Source organism: Zonotrichia leucophrys, chromosome 3, assembly GCF_028769735.1.
Source record: "Zonotrichia leucophrys gambelii isolate GWCS_2022_RI chromosome 3, RI_Zleu_2.0, whole genome shotgun sequence".
Taxonomy (NCBI): Eukaryota; Metazoa; Chordata; class Aves; order Passeriformes; family Passerellidae; genus Zonotrichia; species Zonotrichia leucophrys.
Window position 1 is genome coordinate 45,334,470 of NC_088172.1, and position 20,426 is coordinate 45,354,895.

The following is a 20,426-nucleotide window of genomic DNA, read 5'->3' on the forward strand; positions in this document are numbered from 1 at the left end:
ATAGCTCAGGTTTCTGTAGGAAAAGAGCATGCGGGAGTTGTGCCCCAGGGGAAAAAAATACCATAAAGCAGCAGGAGCTATTTCCAGAGTGAGCAGAAATTACAAATCCAGCGGCACCGACGCGTGACATGAAAGATTTCTGTGCAAAGCCCCGAGACAGCTCGGAAACGCACTAAACATCCCCGGGTGATTCGCGTGCTTTAGCGGCGATTCGGACACCGAATCGCCGAGCCTGTGTCCCCCCTCCCTCCCCGTGTGTGCAAGCGTCTCTCGAGCAGCTGCAGCCCAGGCCGGGTAACTCGGGCTCAAAGTCAGACCTGCCAAACCTCGCCCTGCACTGAACGGCGATGTCCGAGGCAGGGCAGCGTTTCCCGGCCGCTCCCGGAGCGCCCAGCACGGGGGTCCCTGACGGGAGCAGGCCCGGCTATCTCAGGTCTCCCTGTGTCGTTACAGCACAGACAACGAAAAATAATTTGGAGTGGTAATTTTTTTGTTTATTGGGATTTTAAAAATATACTAGAAACCCCGACGTCGAGCACTGAAACTGCTGAGCCTAATCCCAGATTCCTAAAGCGTTTGTGCTTCAAATTGCAGTCGGGCGCCACAGGCTGCTCCTGCTAGTTCACTTCTCCCGAGAGACCCCGATACATTTTAGGGTTGTTTGTTCGTGGGGATTTATTTCGTGGGTTTGGGGGTTTTTTTTTCTTTTCTTTTTTTTTTTTTTTTTTTTTTTTTTTTTTTTTAAGGGGGAGGTTTGTATTTTGGTTTGGTTTGGTTTTTTGTTCAGATCCCATCAAAGGGGCCATTGTGGGGAATGTGTCCCAAGTTCCCTGGAGCTGTCTTCGCCATTCCGGCGGACGCTCTCTTCTGTTGTGAGTGAGCAGCCGCGGAGCTTTTAGTAACTCTGCAAATACGGGCATGAAAAGGATGTCCCGGTAGGGCAATGAGGCATGAAATCCCGCTGTTCCTTTACATAGTAGCAACATCCACATGAAAGGGCAAACACCCGACGTGCCACCAAATATAATTGCGGAGATGGCGGATGTCGGCGTACAAAAGAGCTGGCGCCGGTTTCTCATTCGCAACGGCCCCGTGCCGCACGCACACCCGCGAACGAACCAAACCACCTGTACCTTCCACGGGATTTAACCGAGTGGAAAACTGAGTCATTGGTACCGTCGGCTGCTAACTATAAAGCAGCCGGGGCAAACTCCGCCCGCAGGCAGAAGCGGCACGGGCGCTGCCGAGCGGGGCCGCGCTGGGAAGGTGCCCGCTCCCTCCGGCCCATCGAGCTCGCAGCCTGCCCCGCAAGGAAAGCCGGAGTCATCGGCCCCTCCGGCCCTTCCTCCCTCCCTCCTTCTGTCCGGAGCAGCGTCGTGCTGTCGCCGCCTGGAAACCCGGAGAGGCGAGAGCAGTGCGGCCACGGTGAGGGTGGCGGGGCCACGCCGCGCTGAACGGGAGACTCTTGGCTGCTCTGTCATTTTGCGGCGACGCCGGCAGCTCCTGCCCGCGTCTCTCTCCGGCAGGTGCTGCTTGCCGGAGCCCCGGGCGGCCAGGCGGGGCGGCGAGGGGGCTGCCCCTGTCCCGACAAGGCACCGAGTCGTAGCAAGGGCAGCCCCCTCGCCGCTAGCCTTCAAGTCCTCCGGACTGCTGAACGACCGCGGCTCCGTGTGCCGCCGAGAGCCAGGATAAGGCGGAGGTGCCCAAGCTGGTGCCGAACCCTCCCGCCCCGTCCCGGCCCCTCTCGGCCAGCGTCCGACAGCAGGGGCGGGAGAAAAACGTTCCTAGGAAGGTGGCAAAGGGGATGCAGGGGGGAACAGGCAGACAGGGGCAGTCACCGCAGTTGAAAGATTAAATTTCTGCGGAGAACATACTACTCCGAACGTATTTTGTCAGGAATCCGGAATTTGAAAACACAAACAGACGGTGTGGGGAAATCCCAAACAAAAGCAAAATAAAATCCGCCTGCTACAGATCCTCCTGTAAACGAGACGCTAAACTTCCTCCCAAGTCGTTCCCAGCAGGGATTATCGCTGTGCTTGGCTCCCGGCCCTGCAAGCGCCCGCTAGCCCTCGGCGCGCCCGTGGAACCCAGCGGGACGGGGCGGAGGGGAAGGCGCGCCCGGCCCGGGGGGATTTATACATTTCCCGGGACTTACACAACTCTCGACCGCACTCCCGTGTGCCCGATAACACAACTCGCGGCACCGCAAGAAAGGAGACCGGGGCTGCTGCCACCGACAGGGGCTCTGGAGCACTGGGCAGGGGGCTGATCCGGCTCGTGTGCTACGGGTGGAGGGGAGCAAGATCGTCCCAAATGCCCGGTGAGAGACGGACAGCGGGGCGACACCGGCCACCCCTCTTCTTCCGGCAGCATCGGAGAATCCAGTACTGCTCCTTCTCCCCGCAGGGCGAGCTCTGAGGATGCTCGGAACCCCGCACCCCTCCCTCTCCGGCCCCGTGCCGGCTCCGCTCCCCGCCTGCCGTGGGCCGAGGGCGGCGGGGCCCCTGCCGGGCGGCCGCCGCTCCTCCGCACGCCTCCGCGCCCCGGCGGTGGGCGGCCCCCGCCCGTCACCCTCGGCAGGGCGGGCCTTGCCGGGGGCGGGCCGTCGGGCTTGAGGCTGTGCCGCGGCGTGGGAAAGCGGCTCAGAGAGGGTTTGCTCTGCTGGCGGCGCGGAGTCGTGCTGTGCCGTGCCCGCAGCCCCCCCGGATTTATTTATCTTTGCCCCCGCGCCGTGCGCACGATGAAGCGACCTTGCGAGGAAACTACCTCAGACAGCGATATGGACGAGACTATAGACGTGGGGAGCGAGAACAACTACTCGGGGTAAGTGGGGCACCCCGGGGGCCGCCGTCTCCGTCGGGGGCGCGGGCCGGGGTGCGCCCCGAGCTGGGGCAGGGCGAAGGAGAGACCTGGACACCCCCTTGGGATGGGAGTGGGGAGAGCGGCCCCCCGAGGTCAGAGGTGTTGTGTCCCCCTCCAGTCAGCTGGCAGGTCGCTCGTAGCCCACCAGAAATTAGCCCCGCGCTTGGAGTGCCCGAGCCTCGAAATTACGCGCAGCGCTCCAGTAGCTGTGTGAGCCACCGGGCTGCGGTTCATTAGCTCCGCTTAATTTGCCATTTGCAATCAGACCTTTTCCAAAATCGTTCCTGATCAGGCCGAACAACCTCATTTCCCACGGCGCCAGTGGGAAATGAGCCGTGGAAAGTAAGCAGGGATCCTGAGCAGCTGAACTTCAGCAAACCCGCCGTGCGAGCCGAGGGCGGGCAGTGTTTGCCCAGGGAGGGTCGGGCCGGGCGCTGCGGGGACGCTGAGGGGCTTCAGGGCTCCTCCTGCCAATTTAGAGGTTCGTGCACTAGAGCCCTATCTCTTCCTCATCGGTGGCTAAATAAGTATTAAAAGATACTGATTTTTTTTTTTTTTTGCACGCTCATGATGAAATAAGAGCACCTTTCTACTCGTGGGTAGTATAGTTTTAAAAGCATATTTTGAATTCTGCTCCTGGACAATGCAACAGAGCCGGGCTGGGCACCTGGCGTTGTACTTGACATCTACTGACTGTGTAGCAATGGGCAGCAATGTCAAAACCCAGCAGGCCTGGCAGAGGTTGTGTCATCGGGTATGGCCACTCACCACTGCTGTTGCCATATAGAGATGGTTCATGTGGATTTGGGCCTGGTTCTTCAGCCTCTGCTTGGTAGGCTGGACTTTACATGCAAAGAAAATGAAATCTGCACTGGATAGCAAACTGTCTACAGAAAAGGACTTTATTTCCTACAGAGTGTTGGAAAATTCAAAATGTCAATTCAAAATGTATGCTGGGGTAGTCAAAACTGAAATGCATTGCTGCCTTCAAAAACACTGTGCAATGCAAGGCACTTCTTAAAAGCACTGAAAATGGCATTAGAGGGACTATGCATACGTAATATGGTGACCTAAGGTGTCTTCAAAGAGCGGTGTCAAGTTGTGCAACACCTGATGTGCTTTTATTGTTTCACAGGCAAAGTAATAGTTCTGTCATTCGATCAAATTCCCCAACAACAACATCTCAGATCATGGCCAGAAAGAAAAGAAGAGGGGTATGTTTAATTTAATTATTTTTGCATTTGACAATTTGCATGTGTGTTGTGATTTTGCCCTTCATTTTTATAAACTTAATGTGTTTTGTTTTTTTGGGAATAGATTATAGAGAAAAGGCGCCGTGATCGTATAAATAACAGTTTATCAGAGCTGAGGCGGCTTGTGCCAACTGCTTTTGAAAAACAAGTAAGCTTTTTTTTTTCAATATAAATTCTGTATCTCATCTGGCAATGTTAGTTCTCTTGTAAATCTCATTAAAATAATACTGTATGTGTCCTGATCTGGCACAAAGCAGGCATTTCAATAAAACGCTTTGTTGTGGCAAAACTATTAGAAACATAATTCATTATAAGGCTGAAAAACATTTCCATTCTTTGGCTTGTTTTTCCCTTAAGGGTAACTGTGTTCATGTTGCCTCTGTTCTTTCGATGAATTCCAGTAGTGGTTTTGTTAAAAATGTGCTTTACTCCATATTAAATAAAAAATAAAGATACACAAACCCAACACAAGTCCCCAAACCTGTATGTAAATTAGCTTTCTGTGTAAATCTTTAAATATAATTTACTTTGCCACTACTTTAACAGACCTTGTTTTTTCAAATCTATGCTTTCTATTGCAAGCAAATCAGTCCAATTTCCTGAAAAGGGAGCAGACAGTCTGGATTATTCAGGTGTTAAGATTACTCTTTAGAACCAGTGTATTAGGAGGTGGAATAGGCCCGTGTTTGTCAGCTAGTGAAGTCAGTGATATATTCAGACTTTTAGTGAGAAAGTATTTAGTAGGAAGTCCAAAAGGATCCAGTTAACTTTAGCTCAGCTCCTTGGTCATGAAATTACAGATTAAGAGATTAGAATACAATGTTTCATTTTTTTAAAAATGGCATTTTGGTTTTTCCATTCAAATTTTTTTTTCCGTATCTTGAATTTTATTTTTTGGGCTTTGATTCAATATTCAGCCTTGTTCCTGTTTTGCTAGAAGTGTCTGAAGATTGCTGGATAGGTACAACTGACACTATGTTTCAATAAAAATGAAACATCTGAAAATAAATAACTCGACTTCCTTGTAATAGTAAAAAAAACCCAGAAAGTAAAATCTGAGAGCAGGATTGGGAGGTGCTGAACATAAGTAATAACTACCTGGCAAGCACCGCACCGTTTTAGGCCTGTTTCATCCCTGGCCTGAGCAGAAGCTGGCTGAAAAAAATAAATTTGAAGTGTTGGTTGAGAGCATCTCTTGTGTCACCTGCAATATGATTTTTAGTAACTGGTAGTTGTCACTATGCCCTTGCGTTGGTTCTGGCAAAACAGTGACAGGGTTATTTTCAGCTAGATAAACAGGGGCAAGAGACAACAGTTGTTTGTCCCATTTTATTGTTTATTTCTTGAAAACCACAAACATTATAAAACAAGTCCTACAGAGCCTTTGGAAATTACCCAGCACCATGCAGTTTTCAGCTATTAGTCACTCTCACTGAGACGGCTTGTACTGTGTCTATGGAAAAGATGAAGTCTGAGAAAGTTACAGGATGTAGCTGCATGTAAAATGGGGAGTTCTGACCAAAAATTCACACGCACATCAACGCTGGTACATTGAGAGCAATAAGCAGAGTGAAAAAAAGGCACTGCCATAAAAATGAGCATGTGCTGTATTTGAATCAGAAAGTCCCACCATTTTCCCGCAATATGCCAAGGACAAAGTCATCAGTCCTTGCCCAGCTCCTTGACATTCAGCTCACTGGAGTTTCCAAGTTGGAGGTTTAGTTTCGCTTCCGCCTCCCTCCCCTCCCAAGCCACCGTGCTGCTCCCGAGTGTGGCAGAGATGAGCGCTCTGAAGCACGGCTGCACAGTGCCGGGTAAGCTTTGCCCAGCTCAAAAATGTGCAACCTGGGAGAAGCTGGCCGAGACAGTGAGGTGGCCCAGATGATAACTAAGAGAAAAAAATTGGCTGGCAGGATGTGATCCGCTGGTGGCTGCAGCTTGCGCGGCCCTGATTTTAACTGATGCCACGGGATGATCTCTTGCACTGCAATAACGTTTGTGTTGTCTGGGTGTGTTCCAGATATCCAAGGGAATGCTACCACACAAAATAGTTTCATTTATACATTGATATATCAATACTACCTTTTGAGTTCTATTTTGTACTTTTCCAGTATCTCTTGTAGCTTTGTGAGCCACTCTTAGTGTCAGAAAAGATTTTTACTGACAGAGGAGCTACACTCTTTCACAGTATTTAGTCTTTGCAAAGTAGGCCTCTCACTAACTTAAAGTACTGTGAACTGTTTGGCAGTTTTTTCATTTAAAAAATGAGAATGGAATATTCAACAACCAAATGACACATTGCAAATTAACAGGCCATGAAGAAAGGGACAGTGCTGGGTGTGTGCCCGCAGGGACACCTACCGGTAATAGCACAAAAAGTAACCTTGCAGCAGGGTCCTAACCTGTGCAGACCCCTCCTGCCAGCTCTCCCCTTGTGTTTGTTGTTAAAAGGAAAATCCAGAAAATTACGTATTTCTCTCATTTCTTGAAGATGTCATCTCTACACTACCTTCAAGGCCAGAGCTGTGCTGAGGTATAGCCCTAATAAAGGGAAATTAGGGAGACGGTATTAGTCCTTAGACCAAGTCTGGGAAGCAGATGCTCATGAAAGAATTAAGCAGAGAATGTCCTAATGATAGGGGAAATTGAAACCATAAGGCTGAGCTCAGTGGAAAGTATATCAAATTGAAGTTTCTAGTACTCGTAAGCCTTTATTTATATGTGTCTCTTATCTCAAAGGGATCAGCCAAATTAGAAAAAGCGGAAATACTGCAAATGACAGTGGATCATCTGAAGATGCTGCAGGCAACAGGAGGGAAAGGTAAGGAGCCAACAATTTTTTTTTCTAATATTTGGGGAAATCTCATCAAAAAAAGTGCTTTGAGGAGCTGTGATAGGCGTTTCCAGATTAAAGGAGTGGAAATCAATGCTAATGGCAGGATTGAACTCGTGGGAAAGAGCTACTGGGACAAAAGAAGCACTTGACCCTGGGCTTGTGTTTGCTTTCATAACACTGTGGGAGTAAAGGCTTCATTCACAGGCAGCCCAGTCAGAGATTTGTTTGGGGTTTCCAAAGAGCACTGAAATCTGCACAGGGAGACAAAACAAATACACAAACACCAAACATAAACAGGAGGTTTGTGGCAACAATTGTGTAGCAAAAAACCTGATGCTAAACCTCATTATTGAGCTGCTATACTGAAGGAAGTGAACGAAGAAGAACTTTAATTTATGTTTAAATATTTTCTTTGTTCTGGAAAGACTTTTCAGTTCCAGGTTAGACCATCTCATTCACCAGAACAAAACCCAGTCTTGCTCTGTGCATCTCCAGGTATCTGATGAAGTGGGTAGGCAGGCTGTACTCTCTGCACTCCCATTTCTATGCTATATTTGTGTGTCAGAGGCTGGCATAGCTCCCTGTTAATGGGTGCTGGCGTGACGCAGTGGCTGCACTCGCTGACCCATTAGATCAGCCGAGTGCCGGGAGTCGAGCGTACCTCGCTTGTGCAAGTTGACAGTCCTAAGGCTGGAGGCCAAATGGTTTCAGCCACCCACGAGGTGTTCTGTGTAGTCATGATTTTGGAACTTATTTGGAGCGAAAAACTTGCTGGCATTCCGTAAGCATGGTCCCATGTCCTGTGCCATCAACCATGATCATGCTTTGAATTGTTGTAACGGAAGCCAGCTGATTCTTCACTCACACACTATGCCATATAGGTAAAGGCTAGAAAAGAAACTGCTACTGTTTCTCTTTTTTTTTTTGACCAAATTTTTTAGTGCATGACTGAATTATGCTCCTCTCCGTACCTTGCAGCAATTAAAAACTCATCTTAGAATCAGTGCGTGCCTAACAGCAGATGGCTGTAGGCTGATGTTTTGTTATTTGTGAGAATTAACACCAAGCTGACACACCTTTTTTCTAGGTGTTAAGGAGTTTTTTCTAGGAGTCCATTTAAGCTTAAAAGTTATGGGCAACATGTTTGATAAGAGATGAAAGGAATTTTATTGCCCATCAGGTAACAGACATGTCTTTTGATTCCTCAGGAAATGTACAAAATTTAAAGAGAAGGTTAACATATATGTAAAAAGTCCTTGAGAAAACACTGTAGTTGCTAAAGATACACTCTTGAAAGTTATGAAATGCCAGAATTGATCATGGCTGTGCAGTCTGTGTTCAGGTGATTTGGATCCTCTGTGTGTCCGAGTGATGGTGCCTTCTCTGAGTGTGTGGCTGCGTGCTGGTTCCACAAGCTCTGTCTCCCTTGGTGCAGGCAGCACAGAGTGCTTGGCTGCTGAGGGAAGTGGTGGCTGTTTCATTTCATCCTCCCCATGCGATGTGTGGCTCAGTTATCCCAGCCTGACCCCCACGTCACGCTTCACATTGTTCCTCTGAGGAGCTGCAGCAGCTCCCAGCCCTCCAATGTTTGCACCGACAGCGGGACGGCCAGGAGGTGAACCCAAATGGAGACCTCAACTATCAGGAAGCTTCCTTCCCCAGCTTCCCCGCCCAAAAAAAGTATGCAGAGGATTTTTTTATAAATGGGTCAGGTCAGGTGGCCAAGTGGGGCAGGGGATGAAATGTCTGGGATGGGAGCTGTGGGACAGAGAGACGTGTTGGTGGAGCCCAGCCTCTGGCTCCGGTTGGACAAACTGGATGTTGCTAGCAGTCCCAGGCCTTGCAGTCTCTCCTCTTCCTCGGCTGGTCTCTGCTCCATGTCTCTCCTGCCCCAGCTGACACCAGCATAGCTGTGGCAGTGCAGGAAAGGATGAAGTGTTGTGGTGCAGAGAGAAGCAATGCAGGCTTATTTCTGCTACTGCCTTTCACACCGTGATCCACAGTGGGTGGCCCATCACAATAATACCTGATCGCTTCACAAATACTACAACTTTATCTGCTCCTTCTGTCCTAGAGATAAGAGTAATCTCACTGCACAGATTAAGAAACTGTAAGAAAAAGAGGTTTGAGAATGAGTACTGGGCAAAGTTTAAGCCTGCATTTCCTGCTTGCTTAGTATTTTACTTTGCAATCTAACAGTTTTAAATATAATTTCTAAGAGTATTTTTAAAGTAGATATTTGTTTTATTTGTATTTATTTCCCTCTTTGTAATTCATCTTGTGTGCCAGAGGATTTTTTTTGTATCAGCAAAAAAATCAGTTTCATCATTTTTACCAGGGACAATCACTTCTTTCTGAGGAAAGGAGAAATGGGTCCTGATACCCATTTGCTGCCCTGCATTAAGGACTCTCCTCTTCCTCACACAGAAAGGAGGACATCCATGATGGGGAGTGGGTGGGACTGGGCAAGTCGGGATGGGCTTGGCCACCACTCAGCACACTGATCCCGAGGTGGGCAGTGCGGGAGAGAGACCCAACACTGCTTCTGCCCCTTCTTTTCTTTTCAGAGCTGCCTGGGCAGGCAGGCAGGCAGATGCCTCTCAGGTTCCTGTGCAGGCTCTGTGTTTCTGCCGCCCTGACACAGGTGTGGGCAGTTCTGTGGACAGTCTCCTGTTCACATTGAGCTATTATTTTGGCCAAAGGCCAGGGCTTTTTGCTGGTGGTGCAAGCAAGCACAGGAACAGTGAATTGCTTGCAGAGAACTCAGTGTGGTTTTATTGAAGCTTCACTACAAATTTATCTTGAGTGAATGACACCTGGGTCAGTGCATGGGTTCATGTAGCTTAAGTGACCTGTGTGCAGCAGGTGGGTTACCAGGACAGGTGAGGTAAAACCAAGAGTTCCTGTTCACTGCAAAACACTGCCATGTGCACATGGTGGAGGATGTTTGTGGGTTGGGAAAGAAATGAGAAACAACATTTTTAAGTCTCTCTCAGAAGGGGGAAGCTGGTGAAGGGGAAACCGGGAAAAGATAACCATCAAAATATAACGGAGGCTGGGATTCCCAGATCTCATCTAGCCTCTGTTTTCATGCCTCGGCCACCATAGGAGACTGAAAGGGAGCCAGGATCGCCAGGGCTTTGGGATGGCTTGTCACAGAGCCAGCAGCTCAGACTCAGGGGAGGCTGGTGACAACCACATCCCCCACATCTCTTCCAGTCCAGGAGGGAGGGAGGCCGGGAAGCCCTGGCTTGAGCTGAGTGCTCTCAGGACTCCCAGGCTGGCTGACTCGTGGCCAGGACTGGGAAGTGGTTCTGGCTGTGCGTCAGCCCCTCTGAAGCTGCTGGAGTTCTGGAGCCTCCAGCACAGCAGCAGTCCCCACGCCAGGCTGACTGGCACCCGAGAAGGTGCCCTGCTATCGCACTGCTGCTGGCACGCCTGGCCTCTGTTTCTCAGGAGCTCACTCAAACCTTTGGTTGCAGTGGACCCGGCAGGAAGAAGGCTGTGAGGAGTCAGCATTTGAGGACAGGAGTCCTCAACTCCTCATGCTCGCTGATCTGCTGGCTGAGCCAGAGTTTCACTCAGGTTCAGATGAGCAAGTAGGCCTGCAGCGAAAGCACTGTCGTGATTTGGCAAGAGGGAGTATGTAGCAGGCAGGGGATTTGGAGCAACATGGATAAATGTGCCTGAGTTAATTCTATAATGTGGGCATGCAGTGGTGGAAGTGCTTCTTTCTAGCCTGAAAATTGATTAAAATTAAAAAAGACATCTAAAGTGCTAGCATTTTTCAGAAAGGCCGAGATTATTTCATGACAGAGTACAAGGCATTGCTGCCACGTTCCACCGTAAGAGGGGCACTTGATCTTTATATACTGACACACATCACAGTCATGCATACCTAAAAATTTTCATTGAAAGTGAGAGGAAAAACACCATGCCAACTTGGAAATGGATAGGATATGTCATGGTTTGAGCCTGGCACAGAGCCAGTGCCCAATGAAAATGCCCACACCTGGTGTCTGCTGTGAGATGTGACCAGGAATAAGCAAACAGCTCAACTTAAACATAAATAACACTTTATTTCCTAAACTTACAGAAAAATAGAAAGACTATAAGGAAAAGGAAAAAAAAAATTGAAACCTTACAAAACCACTTTTCCTCCTCCCACTCCATGACTTTCCCATCCAATACATTCTTCAAAATACCAACTGCCAGTCGGCACGACACTTTAGTATACTCAAACATCAGTTCATGAAGAGGGAAAGGAGTCCTTCTTGTTCCATAGGCTTCTCGTGGAGACACACTGAGACCCTCGTGTGCTTCCCTGTCACTCCGGCACCGCCCGGAAAGTCCATTTGCCGTTTGTGACACGTTCCTTCCATGCTCAGTGCTCTCACCACCGAGACATGGCCAGAGCTGCTTTTAGGGTGGTCTTTCAAGGATGCCTTGTCTCACTCCAAAAAGGCAGTCTCTGCTTTTGGGACAACTGTCCCCCCCATATATTTCCAACCCCCCGGGGCCGGGGGGTCCTCACAAATGAACCCTCCTGGGTTTGAGGCACTGCCTCCCCTAAATGCAGTCTGTGTCACAGGAACAACTGAGTCCATGGCTACAAGAAAAGTCCAGCTAAAAGGCCACTCCAAATCATCTCTCCCCATCCAATCATCTCCACAATCTCCGGGCCAAAGTCTTATCTCATTTCATCTCTCATCTCCCTTCTTATTCAGCTTCGAGGAGGATTAGCATTTTCGCAAGGCCCCAATCATGCAAGAAAGGGTTAAAAGTTTTCAGTCTCTGTCTGTCCTGGGAGATGATACTCCCACACATGCTGCTGCTGCGGCCGGCCGGGCTCTCTCTCTCTCTCCCCTTTCTCCTCCTGGCGGGCTGCCATCACATTCGGTGCCGCCGGCTCTCTCTCTCTCCGGGGGGGGGGGGGGGGGGGGGGGAAAGGGGCTGGCTGCCCGATATCTCTTGGGGCTCCCCCACCCTTCCATCCTCGAAGCCCCCTCTGTCCAGGCCCTGGCCCCAGGCCTCACCGCATGGCTGTCCCCTCCCCCGCCCAGCAGCAGCGGGCCGGGCGGGGGAGAGAGATCTGACCTCCTCGCCCGACGAGTCCCAAAGAGGAAATGCCAGGGCAGTGCCCTGCTTTTAACCCCTGTGTATTCTCGGAGGTGTGTCCAAACCCCACTGGCTACACCAGGTGTCAGTATGAAACTCAAAACCTTCATTGGTTTGACCACAGCTTCCCAGAATTCCCAACTCCTTCCGGGTCAAACCATGACACTCCACCCTTCACCTCCGAGAATACACTTTCTAAAATTATCAACAAAATTACAAAACACTTCTATACAACAATACCTTAGATTCACTATGACTATTTATCTACCTTAACTTAGTACATGCTTTCCTTATTCTTCTTGGTCTCATCTCACAGCTTTACCTCATCATTCTCCCGTGATTCGATTTCCCGGTCAGGGAACCAAAAAATGTCATGGTTTGAGCCTGGCACAGAGCCAGTGCCCCCATGAAAATGCCCCACCCTGGTGTCTGCTGTGAGATGTGACCAGGAATAAGCAAAACAGGCTCCAACTTAAACATAAATAACACTTTATTACCTAAAACTACAGGAAAAAATAGGAAAGACTATAAGGAAAAGGAAAAAAAAAATTGAAAACCTTACAAAAACCACTTTTCCTCCTCCCCACTCCCTGACTTTCCCAATCCAATACATTCTCTCAAAAATACCAACTGCCCAGTCCGGCACGACACTTTAGTATACTCAAACATCAGTTCATGAAGAGGGAAAGGAGTCCTTCTTGTTCCATAGGCTTCTCGTGGAGACACACTGAGACCCTCGTGTGCTTCCCTGTCACTCCGGCACCGCCCGGAAAGTCCATTTGCCGTTTGTGACACGTTCCTTCCATGCTCAGTGCTCTCACCACCGAGACATGGCCAGAGCTGCTTTTAGGGTGGTCTTTCAAGGATGCCTTGTCTCACTCCAAAAAGGCAGTCTCTGCTTTTGGGACAACTGTCCCCCCCATATATTTCCAACCCCCTGGGGCCGGGGGGTCCTCACAAATGAACCCTCCTGGGTTTGAGGCACTGCCTCCCCCTAAATGCAGTCTGTGTCACAGGAACAACTGAGTCCATGGCTACAAGAAAAGTCCAGCTAAAAGGCCACTCCAAATCATCTCTCCCCATCCAATCATCTCCACAATCTCCGGGCCAAAGTCTTATCTCATTTCATCTCTCATCTCCCTTCTTATTCAGCTTCGAGGAGGATTAGCATTTTCGCAAGGCCCCAATCATGCAAGAAAGGGTTAAAAGTTTTCAGTCTCTGTCTGTCCTGGGAGATGATACTCCCACACATGCTGCTGCTGCGGCCGGCCGGGCTCTCTCTCTCTCTCCCCTTTCTCCTCCTGGCGGGCTGCCATCACATTCGGTGCCGCCGGCTCTCTCTCTCTCCGGGGGGGGGGGGGGGGGGGGGAAAGGGGCTGGCTGCCCGATATCTCTTGGGGCTCCCCCACCCTTCCATCCTCGAAGCCCCCTCTGTCCAGGCCCTGGCCCCAGGCCCCACCGCATGGCTGTCCCCTCCCCCGCCCCGCAGCAGCGGGCCGGGGGGGGAGAGAGATCTGACCTCCTCGCCCGACGAGTCCCAAAGAGGAAATGCCAGGGCAGTGCCCTGCTTTTAACCCCTGTGTATTCTCGGAGGTGTGTCCAAACCCCACTGGCTACACCAGGTGTCAGTATGAAACTCAAAACCTTCATTGGTTTGACCACAGCTTCCCAGAATTCCCAACTCCTTCCGGGTCAAACCATGACAGATATGATTCCCCCAAGGAGACAACATTTAAACTAAAATAGGAAAATTCCAAAAAGTGGAATAGGTTTTTGTGGTTGAAGAGCTGCAAGTTAAACGCAAGATTTTATGCTCAACCCTTTATCCTTTCATGTGTATTTAATAAAACTTTTTATTTCAAATGCTTTTTTGTCCCAAGCCTATGGAGCTCCAGTTGCTGTTTGTTGAAATACCTCATGGGCCATATGACTGTCAGTCTTCCATCTCCAAATTAGCAATGGCATTACATAAAACGTTTTCTCAGTAAAGCTTTTTATTGTGTGTGTGCAGAGTCATCACAAGATGTTTTTTGTTTGTAGTTAAGCAACACCGTATGTCATATTGTCTTAATGACTCTGTGAAGTAGATGGGACCCCGGCAGCAGCGACAACAACTATCTTACAATGTCAAGAAATAGTTTGAGAGCATTAGGATGAATGCCAGTGTAGGGAAGAAAAGGCAGGGTAGTACATGCAAGCTCTCTGATCTCCAGCCTGTTTCTTTGTGTGGATAAGCATCTCATTCACACATACAGGATCAACATTGCACTGCAGCAGCTTGCTGAGGAATTTCAGGAGAGGCATCATGTATCTTTTTAAGTGTCTTATGGACTTACTTCTTTTCATTTGCATATGGTCTGCATAAACAACTGCAGCCTATTACATTACAGGGATGGTCACAGAGATAATTTTACAGACCAGAGAACAAACTTCTGTTACGCATCTTAACCCACAAATGGCAAACGGGAAATGCGGTGGCTGAGCCAGGGCTCGGTTGGCCAGATCCACATTCAACACGTATTTTGCCCTCCCCTTGCAGGTTATTTTGACGCCCATTCCCTGGCCATGGATTTCATGAGCATCGGCTTCCGGGAGTGCTTAACAGAAGTGGCGAGGTACCTGACCTCGGTGGAAGGCCTCGACACGTCCGACCCCCTGCGCGTTAGACTCGTGTCCCACCTGAGCACCTGCGCCTCTCAGAGGGAAGCTGCTGCCATGACCTCCTCCATGGTCCACCACCACCACCACCCCTTGCACCCTCACCACTGGGCCGCCGCCTTCCACCACCTCCCGGCCGCTCTGCTGCAGCCGAACGGACTCCACCACGCCTCCGACGCCGCCCCGTGCAGACTCTCCTCGGACGTGCCCCCTCACGGCTCCGCCCTGCTCACGGCCACCTTCGCCCACGCCGATGCCGCCCTCAGAGTCCCCTCCGCCGGCAGCATCGCTCCCTGTGTCCCTCCTCTCTCTACCTCCCTCTTGTCCCTGTCGGCCACTGTTCACGCCGCGGCAGCAGCAGCCACAGCCGCGGCCCAGAGCTTCCCCCTCTCCTTCACCGGCACCTTCCCCATGCTGCCCCCCAGCGCGGCCGCCGCCGCCGTGGCCGCGGCCACCGCCATCACCCCTCCACTGGCCGTGTCAGCCTCTGCCAGCCCTCAGCAGGCTGGCACCGGCGGCGGCACGAAACCCTACCGACCCTGGGGGACTGAAGTCGGAGCCTTTTAAGTCCCCCCACCCCGGCCACACACAGCTCTTCCCACTGCAGCTCCCTCCTCTCCCTGTCAGCACACGTGCATGTGCTCACAGCCACGAGCCGCCATCCCCGCACCCAGCCCCGGCGCTGCCATGTCCTCCCTGCTCAGCTTCACCCGAGGGGCCTGAGCGGTGCCGGCGGGCCCAGCGAGGAACGGCGATTACGCATCCTCACTGCCGGTGTCGGAGAGGACATGGGGAGACGCCTTCTTCTTCTTCTCCGTTTCACTTGCTGGAGGCACCTTGAGGGAGCAGCAATGGCTTTCATAATAGTGTGACCATGTCGGCATGTAGAGGTTTCCTGCAACATACGTAGGAATACGTAGAAATTAGAACTAATATTTCTCCAGCTATGCATTCTTGTTTGGCAGAGAGGTGAGGGATTGCATCTACCAGGTCTCCCCAGGCTAGAAAAGGAGTTCCAGTTTCATAAGTGCCTGACATTGAAAAAATAATAAATAAATATATATATATGTGTGTGTGTGTTCTGCTAAAACAAATAACATTGCACAGGTATGGATATGGTATGGGAGAGAGGGGAAGTTTTGCGTTCAGCTCCAGAACTAGGATACTTTTCCAGGGCAGATGGTGCTCTTGAAGGAGAAAGGTTTTTTAGCCAAAAGAATGCCGAGGAAGAATGTTTAGTTTGACAGGCCTAGTTCTCGCTTAGTTCACTTTCTTTGTACAGACTTGCCAAATTGTGACGTCTAGCATAGCATCGGCAAAAGTAATTATCTTATCAGTGCTGGGATTAATGAACGTTTCAGTACTGCCTGTGAGCCCTGAGGCACCCATTTTTATGGCTTAAACTTGGTGCTAGCTCCTATCTGCACAAACAGTGAATTTGTCATGCACCCAGAGGTAGCCACCTATTGAAAGTGTGCACACTTGGATAGAGTTGATTCATGCCAATACAAGAGATTCAGTGTTGTAAGAGTTCAACTTAACTTATTTAGCTGTATTTGGACATTCACTTTTAGCTGATTCAGTGCAAGATCCCTCTTCTTTTCACTATCAACTTCTGGGAGAATGATCACTCTGGGTATGAATGAAGTTATGGTAGGGACAACTTTTAAATTGGCTATTAACATGCCAACATTGTAATGTGGGTTTGATTCCAAACCAAAATGAATGTATTAATGGGATGTGAGTAAATTATTTTGTCAATACCCAGATAACTAGTGCTGCATAAAATGGTTTGCTTTCATTTTTTATTACAGTGACTTAAAATAACCTAAATATTTTAATACAACCAGTCAAGAACTAGAGATTTTATGTAAAAAAAAAAGAAAATAAAAATAAAACACAGCATGTATTATTATGCACTTGATTTCTCTGCTGTGTGGAGAAAGCAATAAGCATTGAAAATGTTAAACATTATGCAAAATATACTTTAAAATATTTGTTTTAAAAATACTGTACCTAGTCGGTCTTTTATGCATTACTTTGTTAACCTTTTTTCTATGCAAAGTCTTTACATATCACTAATTAAATGAAGTCCTTTTTGACTGCGTTTTATGGATGATTTGTTGCAGTATTTGTTTGCTTTTGAAGAATACTTGTGGACTCAGAGTTGTTTTCTGCCCCTGATAACAAGCCTGTTGGCTGCTCTGTACTCTTCTGCTCCCCTTGCTCAGCCAGGAAACCCACCTTCTCCAGCATGCTCTGGAATAGGCAGGGGAAAACAGCAAAGCAGCATTGGTTTTCAGGCTTGCAAACTGGCTCTGCATTGATGGTATGCTTAATGATGCAAGCATATCTGTTCATCCTGGAGAGCCCCAAAAATCATTGAGGTTTCTAGATTCAGCTTTCCACAGGGTTTAGAAGGTGAAAATGTTAACCCAATGGCATCATTAATCCATAAATATATGGAATGAGAGGAGGTAATTTTTACAAGTTCTGGTCTTCTAATTTGGCACTTCTCACTGAGGCAAGGGTTTGTTATTGTTTCATCAGACCTGCTAAGCCCCTCTGTGGAAAGTATGGAAAGCTCTGTTTAAAAGGATGAGGACACAGTCTTACATGTCTGAATGCCAAAATAGCAGCTGGCAAGACTGAGACACAGAAAAAGGGGATCACACCACAGCCAGCCAGACACTTCACCCGTCATCAAAAGCCTCAGCAGTCTCAGCTCAGTGGCTCACTCTCCTGTCATCCTTTCTCCCAAATATTAAACCTGGAACTCATCCCTGCCTCAATTAGCTGGTCTCTGGCACTTAAGTGAGGAGGGGTTGTCATTCACCTGAAAAAATGTACAAAAGAGGGGTAACAAGTCTTGTAATCCCTACACTGTTAATCAACCTTGATATTCTTTGAAATAGTGTTGTTTGGGGGAAATATGACTTTTTTTTTGTTAAGGGCAGAAATGCTGTGCTGCTGTTCTGGCATATTTAGCAGCGTACAGATGAGGTATCATTCACTTCCTAAATGTGTATTTTCAAGAAAAAAGAGGACATTAATGGCTGGTAGATAAAAAGTGGGGTTTATTTGCATGAAAGAGCAGGTTGCAGCCCTACTTCACAATAAGCTATTAACTTGCCCTCGAGCCTGGTAGGAGGTCTCTCAGGCATGTATCACCTTAAAAGTAGGCACCCACTGACTTGGTTCCACCTAAGGTCTTCAATCTAATTGATGTGCCTCAAAACATCATTTGTTTTCCAAAATGCAATATTCTGCCTTGTTCTAAAAAAATGTCAGTTTGAAAAGACACTGATTAGGTACATGCCACTGACAGATTTGTGCAGCCTGTTTGTGCTTATCCCATTTTCACTTTCAAAAAAATCAGCTGCTGATGCATCTTCTATTGTTTTTTTGTGTGGGGTTTTGGTCTCTACTCTTTTTTGTTGTGTTGTCTTTTGGTTTGCTTTGAATCAAATCACATAGAAGACATGAGGAGCTCATCCTTCATGCCTGCTTATTCCTAGGCTGTTGGGCATGTTACCTCTCTGAGAGTGGATGAAGATTTCCCAAGTGAGAAATTAACAATGAAGACACGTATTTCACGTGTGCTGTTGGAAAGACATGAGAGGGCAATAGCTTCTGGTGGCTTTGGCTGTAGCTGTGCTAACAGGTCAGAGCTGAAGGCATCTATGCAGTCTTTAAAGAGCAAGGGAAAGCTCTTTCCTTGGCATAACCAAGATGTAAAAGTTAGGACCCATGACTGTGCACATGCAACCTTACTTTAGCCTTTTTCTATCTTTATTGTGCATTCAATGAGGAATGGACCTGGATGAAGAATAGTAAGCGTAATTTATGTAATTTAAGAGTAGATCATGGCACATACTACAAGAACACAATTCAGGCTGCTTGTTCAACTCTTAGCAGTTGGCTTTGACTAACTTTTCAATGGGTGGGTTTGCAACTTTAAATTCCAATTATCAGGAGGATCAAAGCAGGTTATGCAATTTCCTAGAATGTTTTTCTTAAAAGGAAAAAAAACTAAAAACCAATTCTGTCACTCAGCATTAGCAGGCTCAAAACCTTAGCCCTCAGCAATGCAAATAAAAAGCACTTAGGCTGCTGAGAGAAGATTATTACCCTAAAGAGGAGACAGGCAACTGAGAGGCAGTGCTGCCTCTCCTCCCTTTGCTGTGATTGCAAGGGGAGGAAATCCGGCATTAGGTATTGCCTAGCAGAAAAACCGGCTACTGTGGCCGAGGGCTGAATGCATATATTCAAAGCAGAATAATTGTCTGTGACTACCTCTGCCTGAACAACTGCCAGGAGGTGCCAGCTTATGCAGCTGCCTCCTTAGTGTGAACCTTGAGAATGTTTGCAGCTGTTTTGAAAGATGGTACTTCAATCAGGATGCCATGAGAGAAGTCTGGGACATGGATTTTGGCAAATTCTTAGGGCTATTGTAAATGAGGAATGTCTTCTTTACAACAGGAAAAGGTCACAAGCCCCTTTTAGTGAAAAAATACAACATAAGAAAATACTGATATGTGAAGTGGACTTTACCAGCTCTGTAGTCACCAGCCTCATTTCTCAACTGCTTCTGTGGGCACAGATAGCCTGAGATCACACAACTGAGGACCTGAGGGATTAAACTGGTAGCTTGGCTCAGAACTAGAAAAGATGAAGGAATTGATATAGGTTTGTTCACAAGCTTCATGTGTCCAAGCTTCATTTGTGTGAGGCCACTGCATGAACCTGAGTTAATTTTACTCAACACTGAACTTTCTACTGTGCACTGTTTCTCTGCTTCATCATTTGGTCCAGCAAATACTTAAACACTAGTGTGTAAAAATCTCAAAGGAATGAGTGCAGCAACTATGAGTGCAGTCTGATCATAAATAGAAATTATAAGTAGAGGAGCACTAGGCAGGTGCTAGAAATGCTGAGATCTCCACTCAAGGGTAAACCAAACCTCTCCTGATTTATAAATGAAATAACATTTTGACAGATAATTGACAGATAATTTCCATAACATACACGAGATTTTCTTTTTTGGGAAAAGGTGTGTTTGATTTTGATTTGGTTTTTTTATCCTGGTAATTGCTTTTACTGGAAGTTGTAAAGTGCTATGAATGTGCAAACACAATCACTTAGTCATCATTCAGTTGTCTAAATGTTTGCCATTGTCTAAAAGTTTGGCTCCAGCTATCACTTTGGAGGGACTAGGTCTCCCTTGTGTACTGTGTCACCTCTGCCAGTCCTGTGCAGATGCCTGGGAAATACAAGTTGCTTAAGAGGCATGATATATGTTAGGCCAGGCAACTGAATTTCTCTCTTTCTTGCATCATCTTTGGAGATACAGGACTTGAAGCTTAATAATATTTTCACATATGATCTATTTTTTTCAAAGAATCAGACACCTCACCAGAAGAAACAATAGAACAGTATCAAAAATATCAAAACCATCTGGTGATAATGCATTATCATCTATCACTCCCATAGAACTAAGAGCAGTCAACACCTCAATTAGCATTAATTTTAGAAGTTCTCTTAGTGCTCTGACTTCAGCAGTGGTGATGATTGTGAGATGACATCAGTATAATTTGTTTTTAAAGGCATATTTTTCTGCATTCATAGTGGCAATGTAAATCTGGGACACATGATTTAGTGTTGTACCCTAGATACTCGAATACCAGAAGCAAAAG

At 47.9% G+C, this 20,426-nt stretch overlaps 1 protein-coding gene across 1 annotated transcript; it reads left to right on the plus strand.

The window, feature by feature from the left end:
• Positions 1-2,572: 2,572 nt before the first annotated feature.
• HEY2 (hes related family bHLH transcription factor with YRPW motif 2) lies at positions 2,573-16,846 on the plus strand. Its single transcript, XM_064707989.1, has 5 exons — positions 2,573-2,826; positions 4,001-4,079; positions 4,183-4,266; positions 6,858-6,939; positions 14,612-16,846. The coding sequence occupies exons 1-5, from the start codon at positions 2,744-2,746 to the stop codon at positions 15,295-15,297; spliced, it is 1,014 nt and encodes a 337-aa protein (XP_064564059.1). The 5' UTR covers positions 2,573-2,743; the 3' UTR covers positions 15,298-16,846.
• The last annotated feature ends 3,580 nt before the right edge of the window (positions 16,847-20,426 follow it).

Bases quoted from the DNA above. Each gene is read 5' to 3' on its own strand.
- HEY2 (XM_064707989.1), top strand. From the start codon at position 2,744: ATGAAGCGACCTTGCGAGGAAACTACCTCAGACAGCGATATGGACGAG. The intron at 4,080-4,182 runs GTATGTTTAATT...TTTTGGGAATAG, and splicing joins CCAGAAAGAAAAGAAGAGGG to ATTATAGAGAAAAGGCGCCG. The intron at 4,267-6,857 runs GTAAGCTTTTTT...CTTATCTCAAAG, and splicing joins CAACTGCTTTTGAAAAACAA to GGATCAGCCAAATTAGAAAA.